The 20,368-nt window shown below is 36.7% G+C and overlaps 2 protein-coding genes across 2 annotated transcripts; one reads left to right on the top strand and one right to left on the bottom strand.

Annotated features, from left to right (window-relative positions):
• Positions 1 to 4,527: 4,527 nt before the first annotated feature.
• LOC146163273 (UNC93-like protein) lies at positions 4,528 to 9,161 on the top strand. The gene is made up of 5 exons (XM_083383050.1): positions 4,528 to 4,947; positions 5,630 to 5,818; positions 6,767 to 7,001; positions 7,638 to 7,805; positions 9,041 to 9,161. The coding sequence occupies exons 1-5, from the start codon at positions 4,528 to 4,530 to the stop codon at positions 9,097 to 9,099; spliced, it is 1,071 nt and encodes a 356-aa protein (XP_083239176.1). The 3' UTR covers positions 9,100 to 9,161.
• Positions 9,162 to 10,512: 1,351 nt separating this feature from the next.
• On the bottom strand, positions 10,513 to 17,006 carry LOC146163272 (protein unc-93 homolog A-like). The gene is made up of 8 exons (XM_083383049.1): positions 16,806 to 17,006; positions 16,315 to 16,464; positions 15,453 to 15,634; positions 14,850 to 15,245; positions 13,896 to 14,084; positions 12,483 to 12,717; positions 11,797 to 11,964; positions 10,513 to 10,634 (listed from the first exon to the last, which is right to left on the bottom strand). Exons 1-8 carry the CDS (start codon positions 16,957 to 16,959, stop codon positions 10,582 to 10,584), a joined length of 1,527 nt encoding a protein of 508 aa, XP_083239175.1. The 5' UTR covers positions 16,960 to 17,006; the 3' UTR covers positions 10,513 to 10,581.
• Between the last annotated feature and the right edge of the window lie 3,362 nt (positions 17,007 to 20,368).

Here is a 20,368-nt window from a genome sequence, read left to right as displayed (position 1 = left end):
ATCTATTGCAAGCAAAAATAGCTAAAAGTTTTATAACAAAAGTTAATATAGAGCTATAAGCAGTGCTTATGAGTTGTTTCTAAACACTGAAAAGTTTTCCTAAATTTACTTCACGTTCGTTTAAAATGCATTTCTGCAACTATACAATAGAACACTTGCAGTTAGCCATTTTCACATACTTAGATTTCTACTTTGACCTGATGAAGCGCGGCTGTGCGAAAGCTTGTCGAGATATCCAAAAAAATTGTTCTAATTTAGTGCCACTGGATTACCCTATTTAGAATTAGACAAATAGGCCTACGGCCCTTTACAAAGATTATATTTAGTATAGTTGAGGTCTCTTACATTTGGTAACAGTCCTCAAAGGTCAAACCTCGAGAAAACCGGCTGTAAAGGTTGTAAAGTCACCGTTAACCGCAAATAAATAACCCGAAATCTTTGTCGCAACTTTGCATAACGTAGATAAGTTGCAGCACGCTTGCGTTGGTTAATAGCAGCGCAATGCCGGCATCCTGTGCAAGGAATACGTACACCATTACAAAAACAATACGTCGGTATACGGCCGCTTATGCGGGTGACAGCACACGAAAATTAAATGCGAGCATTTCGGAACAGCTGTGTCTAAACGATTGCATTTGCATTTGACGGCTTGCAATAGCAAAGGATATAGTTCTAACAGAAGTCATCACAGAAGAGATATCGCGTTTTTGAAACGATGCTGGCAAATTTGATTTACGATTCGTTAGGTTTGCGATTTATGTAGCGAGAATAACTGGTTGTGTCTTAGTTTTTGGCTCGGACGACCTGCAGTTATGGCTTTTACCTTAGTTTTGTAGGACCTTTGTCCATTATCCTGTTAAAATTGATAGCAGCTTTTTGAAATATGGAACCCAATGAAATTACGTGGTCCTTAACTTGAGTCACACGCTCAAAACAATTTCGCACATGATGTGATTTATAGCAGTGTTTCCCATCAGAAATTTTCATTTTAAGCAAAGTTTTTATCTAAGGAACATAAATATTTTAAGGCTATGTTGGCATATAGGCTAAAATCCATTATAAACTTGGTGAATTAGTATAGAAGTTATAGAAAATACGAAAAAGTTTACATTTAGTTGTGTGGCTTATTCTTGTTTTTGTGATTTTAGATTTAACTTAATACACTTTGTCAATGTTAATTGGTGAATCTTAAAATCTCGTGGTTCAATGGCGCGATATCAAATTTTACTGGTCAAAACGCCCGGTAATGTGGCGCAAAACTTCAATTGCTCACCACACAGGGAACACTAATTTTCACACTTAAATTGCACATTAAAATACTTAAGCTGGTCTTAAACAGCTGATAAAATGCACTGTCAAGTACCTCTGCTATGTGTAACCGACTATAATAGAATTGAATGTAATAAGATTTTTATTTAATATCACAGGTGGGCACAGGCTAATTACTAAGGACATAAGAGAAAGTTATGCTGCAATAAACCCTAAATATAACGTTGTATCGTTTATTTGTTTACAGTTAGGGTTTGGGAGAGGTTTAGCTTAACACTATGGCGTTTAGCACTTCTGACATAAAGATGAATGTCGAAATCAACGAACCAACGAGAAGAAAAACATTTCGTTTTTCGCCAAAAAGATGGATTCAACTGAAGTTCTTGTTGTATTTAATATCAGTTGTGATGGCACAAGGATCCTACGACACGCTACTGTCCCTTCAATCCAGCATCAACATCGAAAAGGGAATAGGTAAAAACGTTATGGACTAGTTAATATTAATGTACTGCTACATCATACGCTATGAATGGTGTTACCTCTAAATGTATTTTTTGGTAAGGCTGTCGCATGATTGCTGTCAATTTAATATATAAATCGAATAAACCTCCTTGTTGCTGTTTGTTTGATTTTTCACTCTGTTAACTGGCACATACGTTGCTCTCCAGAAATACTGTCATGGCAAAAGGCTTAAGTCATAAGACAGTATAGTGTGTTTGTCGTTAAATCAATAATATTCTTACAGTTGTAAGAAATCTTGTTAAAATCAAAACACAAATCCTTTTTTGGTGAAGTGCAAAATTATTTACAGCTTTTGAAGTACATAAACGCGAAAGAAGTGAGATTAATAATTGAATTACGCGACGAAAATATTCTGATGAGAATGACTAATGAAACCCTGACAAAACCTCCCAACAACTAATTGATCAGGGCGAAGGTGGTTTGTCGAACTTAGCGCTGTCAAACAACAGCTTTCAAACTATCAATATTGTGACAATTTGTCGGTTAAAGTTAAAGCTCATATGCTAGTACTAATAACCCAAACTTTATTGGCGTTTGATGACCTATGTTTATTTTATATCGTCATGTGGATGCGACCCAAGGGGAAAAAATACAAACCAAATATTAAACTCTAACTGTTTGACAAGAAATCATATACGCATTAGATAATTAACCTTCGATTCTTGAAAATCGCATATCAGTTTTTTGTTATTAGAACACATAAAAAGTGGCTTTAACCCAAATAAAAATGCGTCTTGTAAAACCACATATTTTTTTTAGACAACTCTTTGAAATTTAAGAACACCAAAGCCCATACCAGAAGTAGTACAAATTCCATCTAGCGTTTTTAATTCAAAATTTACATATGTAAATCAATGCAAATACTAGCTTATCGACTGCATAATATCTAACGTCGATGGTAACGTTCCAGGCAGCTGGTTCATCTCTTATTGCATATTACGCATGGGGATATACGTTAAAAGGGTTACCTTTATGAGTGTACGGCCCGCGTAATGTTTTCGTTTTGTTAGCCTTGTACCGTTTCCAGTTATTCTGGCCTGTAGTATAAGGAACACTATTAAAACTATTGGTTACTGTATTATTATTTTGACATTATAAGAATCAAAGCACATTCGTTGTGCTAACACGCAGTCTCAAAGTGGAAAGATCACACCGAAATCAAACTTATCGTAGGCAACGTACGAACTGCAAACCCTTGGAACTTTGTCGTTCGCAGGAGTTGCATCGGCCACGGCAGTTTACGTCACAGCAGCCATATACGGTCTCATCTTTGCTCCGATGTTCCTCAGAGCGTTCGGCGCCAAAGCTGCTCTCATTTTCAGTCAAATCGCTTTGTTCATTTACATGTGCGCAAACTTCTATCCAAGTAAGAAATGATTTAACGTAATGTGTTGTAATTTAGGTTGTTTTGTCCACAACTTATAATATATTTTGTCCGTATTGTAAACTAGCTAAAATCCCCCAAGCTTCTTTTCAGAAGAAGAATTATTTTTACGCGGAATAAAATAGAAATCGCATACACATGTATCTAAGAAATTAATTAATTTAGATTATAGTTACTGTTAATTAAAATCGTCAAGAATTCCATTAAGTTTAACCCAAGAATATTTCTTTGTATTTCATTACCTGTCAGAATAATTTTTATCTGTCAAGATAATACTTTTAGTGTATATAAAAGTTGAATAACAAAGTTAAACTATTTGTGTTTTAGCATTAAATACTGAAAAAAATCATTCACAACCGGTAAACATGAAGACAATTACCCCAATGTGCCTGTTGTTAATTTATTTTTTAATTCTATGCAAGGAACATTAAAAATAACATTTTACCTATTTGGACAGCCGTCTTTGGATATTCAACCCAAAATACAATTTCCATTCTGTTTTTTTAGTTTTTTACACCATGGTGCCGGCTGGAGTAATAGCTGGTTTATCCCAGGCAACCATTTGGCCGGCTATGTTCGTCTATTCGATCCACTTCGCACGAAGGTACGCCAAGTATTCAGGAAAAGGAAGAAACGCACACAACGCAGAGTTCATTGGATGTCAGATGTGCGTTCATAAGCTATTTCTGGTGAGAAAGCATGGACCTTTGTCAAGTTTAAGGTTCTAAAACATGGTCATTTGATAGAGTCGTGTGACGCCGGTATAAATTTTAGCATTGCATTTTATATTTATTGAAAATATATGTTTTGCCAGCCTTACCTGATCTTAAAATAATACTTAAAAGTCCGACGTGCGCATGCTCAATACTAAATTTCGATATTATTTCAGCCGAACAGTAAATTGTAAAGTTAGAATACCAATATTGTGAAAAATTTTCAAACCATGTATTTGGGTGTGAATGAATTATGTGAAAATCCTACGAGTGGATTGCGCGCATTTGCAGTCGAGCCCCGTTATTTTTAAACCACTCCCCAGACCTGCTTAAAACAGAGATTGGCCTATAATAATTTTATTTATAAATTATAATTTGCAATAAAATGGAAGGCTTGTCCTTCAAAATTGATTATAAAATAGGCAATGGTGATTTTACGACAACGTTCTAAAAACAAGTATTTTTCTGTCTGTCTAACTTGACCGTGTTTTTTTCAATAATTCACAAAACACGCATATTTTTTAAATTAAACGTTTAGGCGAAAATTCAAGTCATGTTTCGAAAAACTAACAGCTAAAGTTATTATGTTAGGTAAGAGAGTATCGGTTGATTTAGGACATTTCATTTCCTACTTCGTAGATGTGCGGTAACCTGTTCAGCTACGGTGGTCTCTCCTATGGAAGAGGACAGTCGCCTAGCAACAACGAAACAATGGAGAGGGATTTATCCCACTGCGGAGCAAACGACTGCCAGGACGCCAACGTAACCAATAGCAACCTGGAGCAGTACGTTCCCGCATCCAAGACCTCCACCTACATCGTCCTGGGAGTCCTGGCAAGTATGATCGCCCTGGGAACCATCAGCCACATCTTCCTCCTGGATAGGATTGATCCGGATCTGGAGGAGCAAGATGAGAACAAGAAGAGCAAGAACAAAGAGGAGGAAGAGTCTTTGGATGAGAAGAAGAGCGACTCTTTGAAGATGGAGTTGAGATCTCTGAATGGAGTGAGCAATCCTGATGATGATGGATCAGAAGACGATGTATCAGAAGATACAGAGGTAGGGAGATACACTTTACCAAAAGTAATAACAAAAGTCACTTTATGCGATCTGTCTACAAATCTATAACGGAGCGTTATGGAAATTTAAAAAATAGTTGCAAAGCCGCTTTATTACTGCTTTCTATAGGACGGTCTTCGCACGAGCAGAGATTGAAGCTTTAGCATCACTTATATAATGCTAATGACATTTATATACTGCTAACTGTCTTTCCTCTTAACAAACGATGAATCTTACAGCTTTTATATGCTCTAATTCTGGATGGTACTAAATATTTTACTGGCTTTGGGAAAGGTTCAGTAACCTACTTTGGCTAAAGCATACTGTAAAATAGTTATTGCTTGAAATTGTATTACTAAGTATGTGGGTTTTCTATATTTTTTGTTTTATTATTGCCGCCCATATATCTAGTGTATTTAAAATGAAAAAGTATACCACTGAAAATATCTCTGTCGGTTAAGCTTTTTGTGTTCCAACGTTTAGGCATCATAAATAGGTTATTTTTTATCAGAGTAATGACATGGTGTACTTCACGATACACACAAAATAAATAAATGCACTGTATTAGTGCTAAATTGGAATTTCTGGCAGAAACTAATTTATCTTAAGCAAGCTTCTTTAACAAAGTTGATATTTCAAGAAACTAACTACAGTATTTCAATATATATCACACATTTTCAAGGTGGTTTCAAATGAAGTCAGTGCTGGGTTCAAGTTCGTGAAGCGAACACTGAAGGCGACTGGACGATACTTGATTCAACCCAAGCAGTTGCTGATCATGCCTTTCGCCTTGTTCAGTGGATTGTATCCAGCATTTGTATATTCAGAGCTAACCAGGGCTTTCGCGTCTTGCGTGTTCGGAGTGGCGCAGGTTTGTGTTTAGTAAACGTCATTTTTAAGGTTTTGCAACCGTCAATATGTCGATAAAATATCAGTGTTGTAATGTCTTAATTCAATAAAATGACTTAAGTGCACTTCGTATATTTCCAAATGACGATTAGATTGTTACATACATTGGGCGACAATTGTATGTAGCATAATAAATTAAAAAAAAAAACTCCAATTTGTTTCACTATTGGCAATATTCGTTTGAAGCTTAGGTGACATAATGGATGCTTTTGTGAATTTTGTAAATGTTGCCAGAATATGATGAAAATGATACATTCAAAAAACCTATTATATTTGAGGCCTAATATAATCTAGATGCTAGACGGCTTGGACCTAGCCTCAAAACTGGACTTTTAAAGCGAAGTGTTAATGTAGGCTTATTACGTTGATCTTATTGATTGTTCCAAATCCTAAACCATCGCTTAGCATAGCGGAGCTCTCATCGACAGATTCAGTAAAACTACATCCCCAATCGGCTTTTAAGCTTCGCCGATGCAGTTACATATATAGTAAGAGTATAGGACTCTTGTTTACAGATCTAGAAAAATAAATCCAAAAAAAAATAACAAAATGGTGTGAAATAGGCAACTTAAAGCGCCAATCTTTCAATTTTGTTATTATACTGTAGGGTCTTATTCCATCTGCCAATTCTTTATTGAATCCGGTTACAATTTCTAGGTCAAAATGCATTCTTTTTTTTCCAAACTGGGTATGAAGGACAACATTATTTTAGAACTAAAAATAGAAGCACATTAGTCTAATTCTTCGCATTAGTCACCTAGAACGATTAAGTTGTCCACCGCTGTCGGTTAGTGAATTGAAATAATTTTGACCTTGGCAAAACGTATTTGTCCTAAAATCCTGCATGCTGGTAATACAAACAAATACCTTGTTTCATTATTACGAGCCTTAATAAGGGTCTTTGCGTCAGGTCGGAATCTGCGCAGCCCTGTTTAATTTCGTGCACGCCATCACTAACTTGGTCACCGGGAGACTGGTTTCGAAGTACGGGAGGAACAAACCGCTGTTTCTGACCGTCTTAGCGACGCTGGGAAACTTCACTGCCATGCTGCTCTGGGTTCCAACTCTCGCCACCAGCTGGGCTGTCTACTGTCTTTTCGTTCTTACTGCGATCTCCGAATCGATTTGGAGAATCACGATTACTGGTGAGCGACTAAAACGTTTATCCACACACATCGTGTATATACTGTTATGAGGCCCTACTGGAGTCGTACTGGTTAATGATAACAGCACACATAATATAGTACACAAAATTCCTTCGGAAAGACTTACCTAAATCAGTCTGCATTATCAGGATTATAGAACAAGTAAGGTAAGGCTAGCCTGCAGTGAGGTTCGAACTCACGACCTCCGGTCACACGACACCGTATGTCGTCGCTCTACCAATTGAACAACACAGGCTTAGAGGGAAGCACGTTAAGAAACAATCATTTGTCTGTTGTATCATTTTTGTACAGCCAACCTCATTGGAAGTGGATCAACAGCCCGTATTTAAAACATTTCCTCTGAGTCTGTGTAGATTAGTTGGTGGAGCGACGTATGACCGAGGATGTGATTTCGCACCTTACTGCAGGCTAATTGTTTTTTCTAGCCTGGTCTTGCCTGAGCTATAATCCAAAAAACATGATTTTACAGTAGTGCAAATTGTATACTGGCACCATATGCCATTGGAACTATATCCCCAGAAAAACACGAACATAACCATATGACCAAGCGTGTAGTCCAATCAAATAAAAAGAAATAACAACAAATAAGACTGAAACTTTCGAGTTTATTTGCAGAGCTACACGCGTCGTTCTTTCCCGGTCAGCAAGAGATCGCCTACTCAGTGTGGACCGTTTGTTTTACTTCGGGATTCGCGATCCAGTTCGGTTGGAGCACAAGTCTTTGCGTCAGCGAAAAGATCTACATTCAAATCGGCTTCGTCTGCTTCGGATCACTATTTTACAGTAAGTGCTATTTATTATTTGGGTCGTTGTGTTACAGTAAGTTTGTTATTCCTGATTTTGATCATTGTGTTAGAGTAAGTTTTCTATTTATTATTTGGGCCGTTAAGTTACAGTTAACCGGTTGTTAACTAGACTTAATCGCACCCTGTGTAGGATCAACAGTGTTGTAAATTACTTAAGGTAATGACTCGGCTATTTTTTGTTTTGTTATTTGCTCATAATCGGACAAGTTTACTAATTTTAATAGTTTGATTTTTATGACAAGGACTCAACTTAAAATTGGGGGGGGGGGGGAGACTTGGCATGGACTTAAGCCATTTTTACAAATCACTTAAAAACGAATTTTATTTTTGTCAAGGAAATAAAGAATTTCCAGGTAAATTAGTCAACATTCTTTCATTTTAAGGTTATTAATTTGGTTTGTGCAACATAGCTTACTGTTTACATGCTTCAAATTTAATCATTTAGGGCCAACAACTTAACCTGTGTATAAGTCAGTTTAATAAAAAGTTGACTGGACTTGTAGTATTTAAGCAAGACAAGAATTGGTAATCAACGTTACTTATATCTATACCCTTTTCATTTTGTTTAAAAGGGGAATCAAATTACTTTCATTAAACCGGCACTCCCTAGAAAGTCGAACCAGATATTTTAGCCACAAATTATTTTGATAACCGTTGTCTTAGAAAAGTGGTTCTTAACTTCGGATTCGCGAATTCTCATGAGTACTTCAATTTAGTTTTTTATTCTTTTTTCATATGGTATACATGGCTTGCAAAAGAAACTAACTTTTGGGTGAGTTTCGAGTGATAAGCAGTAATGTTTTACCACGACTTATTTTGATTATCTTATAACTTTAGGGTGGTCTACTTAAAGGTTGATAAACCCTGTGTATATTCATTTTTCTGCTTTGGGTAGTTAAGAACCTAATGCAAAAGTCTGTTTATTTTAAACGCTTTTTTATTTTTATTCTATTTTGGCTATAGTCTGCAGCAAATACCATCGAAACGTTTTATATTTAATCGTACATGTTGGAAAACAATAGCACACCCTCAATGATTTTATTCAAAGCGTCGTATACCACAATTTTTTTCACTTGTGTCTTCAGAAATCGACCATTGGCAACAACTTTTACTGAATAGGTTGTTGATGCCTGGCATTGCGTGAATTGTAAAATTGTTTTTCCGGCAAGATTTCGTTAACTTTTACACACATCAATCCTTTTTGTGTTTCAGTACTGGCGCAAATTCGTGAGATGCGAAGACTGAAGAAGGAAACTTCATCTCGAAATTGAAAGGAAACTGCCCAAGCACTTTGTGAAATAGCAATGCCTCAGCATCAGAGACTCTTATACCAATCGCAAGCCAAAACTCGTTGCAATTTTTCAACTAGTTCATTCCGGCACTGTTTTTTTATATTTTTGTTTTATTGAGAAATAAATTTGAGAGTGATTTCACTGTTTGCAAGCATTTTTTTTTTATTTTATTGATTACTACAGTATAAATTTATTTTCATTGATTAATATTGCAATGGTAAGGGTAAGTCGGTTCTGTCCAAAACAGCGTTCCGTTTGAAATAGGTTTTACAGGTACGTCGTATCGGTAAAAACTATTCCATTTTTACCAGGTGACCTTGCCATCTTCTTGAATGTATTTAAACTAAGATTTCAGTTGCATATTTGTTCACAATATCGAACGATAGCTATAGGTTATGTATATAGGGTTACTTTTTACACGACCCCATTATGACGTAACTTGGGACGTCATCTCTGAAAATTTTTATGTGTTTCGATAAAGAAATATTATCGTTCCGATAGGAAAGTTATTTTACCCCTGAATTTAGGGGTACAACACTCACCCCTGGATTTACGTTAGTTACAGCCTCAAATTACAACAACAGCTATTAGGCTATACATAAAAAAAATGCCTTTCTGTATACAAAACATATTGGGATGTGGATTTGGCTTTGGCAGAATCGTGATATTTTGTCTATAGTAGCTAGAATCAGTTCTGATAAAAATATTGAATCTAACCGAAGTTTTGCCTATAACAAGTAATGTCAGAAATTTAAAAAAAATGTTGTGGTGATTTAATCACTCGGCTGGTGTACACGAGAAATCATGTAACTGACAATCACAAAGAGCTAAAGCGAAAAATAAATCAATAGACTTAAGTTTAAACCTTTTTTATTTCTGCAGCTGGTTTGTCCAAACCTATAGTCCCGTGAGCCACAAGCGATATCAATGCCGTGCCCAACCAAACATACCTTGAGTATTTATTTCGTAATTAAATAACTGTGACTTAACTATTGGCTAAGCGCCAGGTATTAAACCGTGACTTATTTTAAGAAAAGCATGTCTTGAATTGAAATTATTAAATCAGCAATTTAGTACATTAGGAGTCGATGAACGACCTTCCTACTGTTTAAGTCTATTGAGGTGTTATTTAAGCAATTTAGGTCCAATTCCAAATGTTTAGCATTTATTCCGATAGCAAGTCTTATTATAACGAATTTAGGTCTTATTCTGCGGTACATATATTATTGCATATAGTTGATTTTGGTCTTAATAATGTGGTTTTGGTAATATAGTTAATTCCATCTTTTCTGACAAATTACTCTTCTTTTCTAAAGCTTGTTTTCTTACCACTTCATAATGTTTATGAAAGCTTCCCGACATTTATTTGGTTGACAAGGAAAGATAAATAAAGGCACAGTGAATATTGCATCATGAAGCAACACTAAACTTTTCTTTTTATTAAAGCTTATATTTGATCCTCTATTTGCTGATTCGTTTTCGAATTGTCCTTTGTTCACGAAATTCGGCGATACCTAAAGAAGAACAAGTTAAATATATTTAGTGAGCTATTTTACCAGTGTAGAAATGTCTTGGGTCAATGACGTATTTGTCACCCCCATTGATGACGCTATTTTGCTAACTTGCCCAAAGTTTTTGTGGCGAAATGACTTGAATTGGTTCCTTAATTCGCCCAAATACTTGAAACAGGAAATTTAAATAAAAATGGCTTTAATCTGATTTGTCTTAAAATGACTTGCAGTTTTGGTAGAAATCGGGAGCTTAAAACTTGCACCCAAAGTTCATTCTTCATAAAAACACACCATGTCAAGTGTCATTGACAAATATTTTATATTTCATTCCGGTATGTTGAAGGCCCAAAGAGCAACACTGCCGATAAATATTATTATTCGACAAACCATATATATATAAGTTAGCCAATTGGCCTACAGACATTTTGTCATTCTTGTTACTAGGCTAAATATAGTAAATCGCATCAGTACACATAATTATGCTCAAAGAAGTAAATGCAAATTATATCGTTGGATGAAATATAAGTATTTGCAATTCGTTTTTGGTGCTAAGACGAACAAACAGTAGGCTGGGAGGGGTTAGAGAAATTTATGTTAGTTGCTATAAGTGTAACTGTATTGGCTTGACGTCCAGATTGTCTATTTTGTAACCCAATAGTTTTAAAACATTGTTAACGGGCACCGGTGTATCAAAATATAAAAGAACAAGTTTTTGTACTATGTTTTTCTATGTTATTAAGAAAGTAATAATTATTATGCAACCTAAAGCTATTAGTGAAACAAACTTAACATGCTATTAGGTGATTACGTCATTACTATGCTAAACAAGCAAAATAGATGATATTGAACAGCCCAGAGGAAATATTGTTTATACACTAACCGGTAGTTAAGAATGCTAAAATGATATAAATACAACATGCAATAAACAAGATAGCACATTAATTATTTATCACATATTCAGTTAATGTGATGGTTGAGCTTGTTCTTGCAATGACAATGTCGTAATAGCTGGTTTAAGATAACTTTCATTCTATCTTTTTTAGAAAAAAATTATTATTTTTCAATTTTTTCATGGCCCCTTGAAAAAGGCTCATGGCCCACAGGTTTGGAACCCCTGGTACATGGGCTATAACAAAATATCTCCAAACTGACGAGGCATACTTACTGTAACATAGTGAACCAATGCATACGATGGCGATTTGCACGTAGATCTTCTCCCGAACACAAAGGCTTGTGCTCCAACCGAACTGGATCGCGAATCCCGAGAATAGGCAAACTACCCACACCGGGTAAGCTATCTCTTGCTGACCGGGAAAGTACGAAGCGTACAACTCTATATATAAGTGAGGAAACGAATCAATAGGGTCAAGGATATATGTATAATCAAAAATAAGCTGAATCACTTTCGAACGTAAGACTGACAATAAAATGTAAAAAAAAAGATTCTTGCTTTTGCATCAGATAATGATGTTTGGACTGGTATAATAAACAGGCCTTCTACTACGAAATATAAGCACGCTACTGATAACTCGAGGCGGATCCATTTTTTGGAGTGAGGGGGGGGGGGTATCCAATTACAAATAATTCAAAAACACTTTCTCTGTGCCAAATGTTACTTAAAGCAGCCTAATAGCGTAAAGCACAAAGAAAAAAACGTTTATTTGGCTGAATTGGCAAAAATATTCATTTGAAAGAAAACGTGACGCCTTCGGCCAGGGTTCAACAAACTTTAAATCTTAGAAATAAGCACAGTACGGTAGTCCTGGCTGATATGACGATTTAAGTTAGGGCTTTAGTAAATCAAGCTCGATATTTAAAACCTTTCTCAGGATAAAATTTTTCAAAGCTTACCGGTAATTGTAATTCTCCAAATGGATTCAGATATGGCCATTGACACAAATAGGGAATAAACCACCCAGCTTGAAGAGTGGTCAGGAACCCAGAGCAACATCGCAGCGAAGTTAATTGACGTCATGAGCACTGTGAGCATCAGAGGCTTGTTTCGACCGAATTTCGAAATGAAGGTTCCAACCATCAAGCTGTTGAGGGCGTGAGTGCAATTGAAGATCGCAGCACACAGACCCACCTGTAAAAAATTAATCAAATATTCAATCAAACACCAACTGGTCAGTGTGTCGTAGTTTGGTGACCGTAAGTATGAATAAAAATGCGTCAGTGTTGAAAACAATACATTTGCTAACTTAAGTCCCGGTCTAGTCATTTGTGAAACAACCCTCGCCCAAGCGAAGTCCCAGTCCAATCATAATTAAAGCAAGTTAATTCCAAGTCAAGTCCTTGTTAACAAAAGACGTTTAGTGTCAAGCCAAGCCATTTTGCCCAAAAGACTTAAGTTAAGTAAAGTCATTGACGTAACACTGGAATTCATCGTTATTGTGAACAATAAAAGTATAGCAAGACAATCTTAATACTCTTAATAATTTTAGGTTAGCCGACTGCAGTAGTCTTGTATGGCTAAATTTGTTACGATTAGTTTGGGGCAAGATTTTTCCCAGTTATTAAGAAATTGCGAAGTCAAAATGAAGAGATGGCTTTAATCAATTGGAATTCCAACTATTTACGCCAATTCCTAGGTTTTGCCAACTGAGAACAGTCCAGTGAAGATTTTCGTGTCGCCTAAGCTTTTCTGTTTTACCTACGCTATGTATTTGGGTTAAACAAAATTCAGATACATTAGGTTGGCCCTTATAAGATCTGAGAGTGTGAATATATTGTTCCGCATCCAAACGATTTTAAAAGAGGGAAAAACTAAGATCGTTGAAATGCAAACCTGGGTAACTCCACACTTTAATGAAATAGTCCAAACTTAATTGAGTATCACCAAAACTGTTATTAAAGTGTACACAAGTCGATATTTTGACGGTTTCCAAACCATATCAGTAGACAATAGACGTAGTAAGAATATCAGAGACCCAGAGGCGTAGCTAAGGGAGGGCTTTGGGAACATATGTCCCCGGGTGCCAAGGTGAATTGTTTTGCCCTATAAAGTAAGGTATATTATGTTAATCTAATAGAAAATGTGATTAGACATGGAGGAGGGGCGCCAATTCTATAGTTCGCCCCTGGGCGCAAAATATACTGTCTACGCCTCTGTAAAGCCCATACTTTTTTAAATCTTTCGAGTAACTGTTTTTTCTATTCAACATAGTGAGAAGGCCTACTATGTTGAAAATAAATAAAGAGTTATTCCAAACGTTCAAAATGACCATTAGGCCACACATCAAAGGAATGTTACATAACACAAACCTGCGCTACACCGAACACGCAAGACGCGAAAGCCCTGGTTAGCTCTGAATATACGAAGGCTGGATACAGACCACTGAACAAGGCGAAAGGCATGATGAGCAACTGCTTGGGCTGAATCAAGTATCGTCCAGTCGCCTTCAGTGTTCGCTTCACGAAATTAAATCCACTGGCTTCAGTCGAAGTAACCACCTTGAAAATGTACACATCAGCAGTAATAAAAAAGTCCGGTTATATCGAATCGGAGCCTGTACCCGTCGTCGAGTTGAAGTATCAGTACTTGTTCGATACAAGGGTTGTATTGGTGCCGATCCGACACCAAATTCATTTATGTTTTTAGCCATAATTTTCTATCCAATGCAGCACTTTCTACCTTAGGGGGTAAATTTATCAAAAAATAGTAGGTTAACAACGGATTTTTATTAAATTTGTTTACGCAAAAGTAAATTTTGATCTATTAACCTGAGGAAAATTCTTAATGAATGTTTAAATTTATTTTGTTTTGTTTTTTCAAGTGTATGACGTCATTGGTATCTTTTTGTATAAAATATGAGGTATAGGATTACAATGTGAAGTTTTGAACATCCCTAAAGAGTACTATTGGATTCTTAACAGACGTGGGTTAAACTACTGTAAAAATATGAAAATAATGCAAAACGATGGCAGCAATGTTGTGATAATTCATACATTTTATTTTATGTTTTAGTTAGAATTTAAAAAACAACAAGCTAAAAAGGTTTTGTTTATGCAAGCGGCTCAACGGAACTCCCGTTTGGACAGTAAGGTAAAAAAATTAATATTTTTTTTTATCTTAATTTTAATTTTTTTTTTTTATTTTATAAAGTAGCAACCTATTAAAAATAAAATCAAACTACAACACAAATACGAATGGACACATCACTAAGGAACAACAACATCCATCATAAAGTAAAAAGACTGTTTTTTTACTTTTGGTACCTCTACATCCTGATCATCACGATTGCTCTCTTCGTTCAGAGATCTCAACTCCATCTTCAAAGAGTCGCCCTTCTTCTCATCCAAAGAATCTTCCTCCTCTTTGTTCTTGCTCTTCTTGTTCTCATCTTGCTCCTCCAGATCCGGATCAATCCTATCCAGGAGGAAGATGTGGCTGATGGTTCCCAGGGTGATCATACTTGCCAGGACTCCGAGGACGATGTAGGTTGAGGTCTTGGATGCGGGAACGTACTGCTCCAGGTTGCTATTGGTTACGTTGGCGTCCTGGCAGTCGTTTGCTCCGCAGTGGGATAAATCCCTCTCCATTGTTCCGTTGTTGCCAGGAGGAAGCTTAGTCCCATACGAAAGGCCGGCGTAGCTGAAAAGATTTCCGCCCGTCTGAAAAATAAGCATTATGTTTGTTTGTAACAGTTCATGGTTATCGTACGCTTTGTTTTTTTTATAATTTATGTAAGAAGACTTAAGCAAGTCGAAAATATACCGATATCAAAGCTTACGCATATCAATATATACAATAGTATATATACTTAATGGACACTTAAAAAAGCTCTACCACTTTACAGTTAAACAATTGAGTTTGCTCACCAGAAAAAGCTTATGAACGCACATCTGGCAACCGATGAACTGAGCGTTGTGCGCGTTTCTTCCCTTGCCCGAATACTTGGCGTACCTTCGTGCGAAGTGGACGCAGTACAACATCATTGTGGACCAGATGGTTGCCTGTCCTGTACCAACCACTATGCCCGCCGGTACTAGGGTGTAGAAGCCTGGAAATTAAATAAGCGTGTAAAAAGCTGTTGAAAAACAATGGTGTAAAGAAAATAAGATGAGAAGTGTAGTAAAGAATTGGTTTTATAGCTTAAATCACTGTATTTGGCGGAGTAAAAATTTGAAAGCCTATATAGAAGTAGGTATAGCAACGTTTCGAATATCTCTTTATTATTTTCCTATATAATAAGAAGGCATTGATTCTAAGTATATATATACAAATATATATATATATATATATATAAATATATATATTGCTGAGGCAAATTACAGAAAAGAAGGACATTTGGCATTGAACAGTTTTTATCAAAAGTTGCAATTTCGAAATCGTAATATTTAATAAGTAATTTGATGGTTTGAATAGGTTGAATGATTTTCGAATGAGCTTGCGTATTTTGACGGTAAGTGCAACGATTCCAGAATAGTTGATGTCCCATTCTCATCCTACTACATATTTGGTTTTACAAGCAGATTATACTGTGGGGCCAATACCTTGATTGAAGCTAATATCTTGCAGACGGATTGATTTTGACTTGTCTATGTGGCTACACGTTGTTTATATTCAGTGTTAGAACAAACAGGTCTCAGAAAAAACTCAGAAACTAACTAATCCACATCTACAAGCCCATATCTAAACCCTCCTTTAAAACAAGATTAACGTAATCATTGTTGCACTTACTTGGATAGAAGTTTGCACAAATATAAATGAGCAGAGTAATTTGACTGAAAATCAGAGCAGCTTTGGCGCCAAAAGCTCTAAGGAACATCGGAGCAAAGATGAGACCATATATGGCTGCTGTGACGTATACTGCTGTAGCCGATGCAACTCCTGCCAACGACAAAGTTCCAAGGGTTGCGAGTTCGTATCTTACCCACGATTAGTTCGCTTAAAAGTTCACCAAATAATATAATTTAATTATCAACCTCGCCCTACTCTATTTTACTATTGCAGGAAATACCTATAACTTAACTACCGGAAACAAAGTTATAAAGGAAATAATTAGGCAACAAAATATATATTATTTTGAACCAAACACCGGATGCTGTTTAACGCGATAAGTTGTACGGATCGGCACCGATACCACACTAGTATCGGACAAGTAGCGATTCTACAACGTGGTATCGGTTATCGGCTCCGATGCGATGTTATCGGACAACCATAATCCTCACCAACTCCCTTTTCGATGTTGATGCTCGACTGCAGATAGAGCAGTGTGTCGTAGGCGCTCGAGGCAAGAACAATTGATACGGCGTACACCGCAAACTTAACCTGGATCCATCGCTTCGGTGAAAGACGGCTGCTTTGTTCACCAGATTTTTCCATGTTGCTTTTGCATTCGCTCACCCACCAGACGGAATATTGAGGTTCTAGTCAATCTAGTGCAGTGGTTCTTAAGCTTTTTTGGTCGCGCCGCCTTTGGTAATTTTTCTATGCCTTGCGACCCCCCTACGAAAAGCAATTTGGCATTTTCAATTGAATATCACTGAGACAACTTGAAAGTAGTGAAGTTTGTTGTCGAAAACAAAGTAGGTTAATTGGATGAATTGGCACGGAGCACGAAATTTTTTTGCAGTTTTAATGTTAAAATTGGCAAAAACAGAGTTTGTACAACGCTGTAGGAGTGGTGTACAACAACAATTATAATCATTACAAAATATTTAAATATTAACTTAGAGCTCGCGCCCCACCCCCCCCCCTAAGAATTGCTTGGCTCCCCCCTAGGGGGTTACGCCCCCCGACTAAGAACCGGTGATCTAATGCATTGTACTTCACACGAGAGATAGGTCTGTTTATTTAAAATGCATTGCACCTTATAAGAGAGATAGGAAGTCTTATTTTACATCGGTCCTTTAAAGGCAAATCGTGAGTTATATTTTAGACCTTACTGACTGTACTGGCGGTTCGCAAACATACAGCAGCAGAACGTTTACTGGTCGTATATTTACGTACACACCATTTCTACTTTACCACGTAATCTGGCAGCAGGTTGGTAGGAAGTTGCGACGCCCCAATGGTCTAAGGCAGGTTTCAGACCTTTATTTAAAAAAGACTTAAAATAATTCGCGATATTAGTTTCCTGAAGAATGATGAAAACTATGCGAAATAGGACAAATAGTTTAAAGTAAAACGATTAGTACGGCCTGTCGCAAGTTGCTAAAAATACGTAAATAAGGCCGCGTGTTGTGTATAATGTCATCATGCCTTCTAATGTCGCACTTGCCGATGATAACAACACAAAAATCTCAATAGTGCGCAGTGCACAGTTCAGTAAGTTAACGGTATTGAATGAAAATTCAAGCTGAAGGGCATTATGTAACCTACCAGCATTCAAGGGCTGCTAGCTGCATGCATGCCTTTACTTAACTCCTATGGGACAAAATGCACACAAAACGTAAGTAGGTAAACAAGGCACTTGATGTGGATGTGTACAGTAACTGGCTGTCTCAGGCACGGTTGAATTTCTGTCAGTGCTGGTCCAGAATCTTACCAAATTTTCGTCAGGGTTAAGTATTAATATCATACTTATTCTTACATATTTATGCCTTCCTTGCAATTTCAACTGTGGCAACTCGTTTCGTAAGTGTTAGCATACATGTGGTAGGATTCTCGACCAGCGCCTTTCTGTCAAATAAAAACGTCACCAAACTGTACAAAGCAGTCGTATTACTGTCAGATAAAAGCTTAGCTGACGATAAAATAACATAGTAGCCTAAAGCTTTGTTACACTGCAATCCGATATCACGTCTGTGTACTATTAAGTACAAGTTATCCAGGAATGCAGTTTAAAACAAAAGCATGGGCACAGCAATCTACAAAGTCATAAATCACATATCGCCTTGACCGAATGCGTCGTTTCCTGACTCACAATGTATTATTTCAAATAACAATATTAAGGCCAGCTGTCTTAACAAGCTGTATGTTTTGGATATATTAGTTACCTCACAGCTAATTAAATATTTCGGCTGTTGTAGCAAGCTATAATACTCCTAAACAGTGATATATTGCTTTGCTTTTCAAGCTTGCTAATCCTAGCGCCTGCGTATACTGGACTGTTTTAACTTTCCCGGCAAACACGAGTTCAAAAAAGCCAGTCAACTGTATCCAGTGAATGGCTGTGAACTCAAAAGCCATGCGTTGACCTGTACAAGCTCAATGCGGCGAAGCTCTACTCTTTTGCTCTCAGAACACAATTGCTTTGCTTCATTTTGCAAGCTGGGCTGAATTGCCTTGCGTCGGCTTACGCTAAGTGTGTTTAGCCTGTCTTGTTTAATCGCAAATGGGCTGAATGATATTGAACACCCTGGAACTTGAATAAACACTCCTGCTCTGCGCAAACTGTTTGCGAAACTTATTAAGTCCTGTGCACTAAACTTAAAGCCAAAAGTCAAAACAAAAACGCATGAAATTAATTCAAGAATACCGCTTTTCTAAAAGTGAGATTTTGCTTGAATTTTTTTGTTTTCTACTATTTGGCTACAAAAACGCCAACAATGAGTGTTGCTATTATTTTAAAAGCTGCATTTGTATTAATATGCTAACAAATAAGTCAATTGTACACGTTAAGCCTACGAGAATGACATTCTGCTTATACACAGATCTTAACTTTGCTTTGTTTCATCGCCTAAAAAGTAATTTGTCGCGCCAACTCCTAATCTCCTTCTAACAATACTCTATGAGTCTATGTTATACAACCATTTGAACTTCAACTATTCTTGCATGTGTTGGTATTTATAATGTTGCCTTTTAAACGGTGTTTTTGCCACTAGTTTACCCGTATTGCCTTATCGAAATATAACGCTTTGCAAACACGCTATTAAGCCTATCATCTGATTTCTGAAACAACCTTTTCCGGTGCACAACGAACTAGACGGCCATATTTTGCAAGCATAGAATATGCTCTGCACATCAAAGTGTTTGTTGACATATAAACAAAATCGTAATGTATATATTATTGTTTAAAGAGATAGGTTTAACAATAATATAAAGAGATAGGTTTAACAATAAAATATACATTACGATTTGGGTATCTGTCAACAGACATTTTAACGGGCAGAGCTTATTATACAAATTTTGTATAGTTTAAAAGTAGCCTGCAATTTAGGTTTCAGAAAATCATGCTTAATGTGCGATCACAGCTTGGAAATTTGAAATAAAATCCGTGTTTTACAGGGAGTAAAGTAACTAAGTTACTAGACTAGGATTCGAACTAGGGGGCTTCGGACGCCGCTCTGTTAACCGAGCAGTCAGGCCACTGGCAAGAACCCATACTAGCCTTGTATGACGTTACCAATGTCTCTGTCAGGTATTAGTGCAGTTGGACATTGACCCAATGCATCTGCGACCTTTCCTCGTGTATGATTTCAAATGCACAAAACCCATCAAACTATTTCCAAGCCTAAACGTTTTATACAGAAACTAACTTTCGCACGTTAAAGAAGTGACTATGTCACAGTCTAGTTTGCCATAACTTTTTTCACGTTTAAGCGACACGCTTCGCTACACACGCTGTCGCTCATCCTACAAGCTTTGATTAGACAACTAGATAATTCTCTTTAACATACTTTAAGAGTTTATAAACATCTCAATGGGCCTGAAAACGTATAGAGACTACTCCGATTGTAAACATTTCATAATTTCATTAAAAAGCTATGCAAAAAGGCTGTAATGTTTAAAGATATCCAAAGTTGAACGTTTTTTGGTTCTTTGCATCGTAATGGATTTAATAACATTA

This window comes from Ascidiella aspersa, chromosome 2 (genome assembly GCF_963924565.1).
Source record: "Ascidiella aspersa chromosome 2, kaAscAspe10.2, whole genome shotgun sequence".
NCBI lineage: Eukaryota > Metazoa > Chordata > Ascidiacea > Phlebobranchia > Ascidiidae > Ascidiella > Ascidiella aspersa.
Note: the sequence above shows the minus strand (reverse complement) of the source record. Positions and strands in the feature narration are given on the sequence as shown.

Bases quoted from the DNA above. Each gene is read 5' to 3' on its own strand.
- LOC146163273 (XM_083383050.1), top strand. From the start codon at position 4,528: ATGTGCGGTAACCTGTTCAGCTACGGTGGTCTCTCCTATGGAAGAGGA. The intron at 5,819-6,766 runs GTTTGTGTTTAG...TCTTTGCGTCAG, and splicing joins GCGTGTTCGGAGTGGCGCAG to GTCGGAATCTGCGCAGCCCT. The intron at 7,806-9,040 runs GTAAGTGCTATT...TTTGTGTTTCAG, and splicing joins CTTCGGATCACTATTTTACA to TACTGGCGCAAATTCGTGAG.
- LOC146163272 (XM_083383049.1), bottom strand. From the start codon at position 16,959: ATGGAAAAATCTGGTGAACAAAGCAGCCGTCTTTCACCGAAGCGATGG. The intron at 15,635-16,314 runs GTAAGTGCAACA...TTTAATTTCCAG, and splicing joins TTGTGCAAACTTCTATCCAA to GCTTCTACACCCTAGTACCG. The intron at 11,965-12,482 runs GTAAGCTTTGAA...ACTTATATATAG, and splicing joins TTGGAGAATTACAATTACCG to AGTTGTACGCTTCGTACTTT.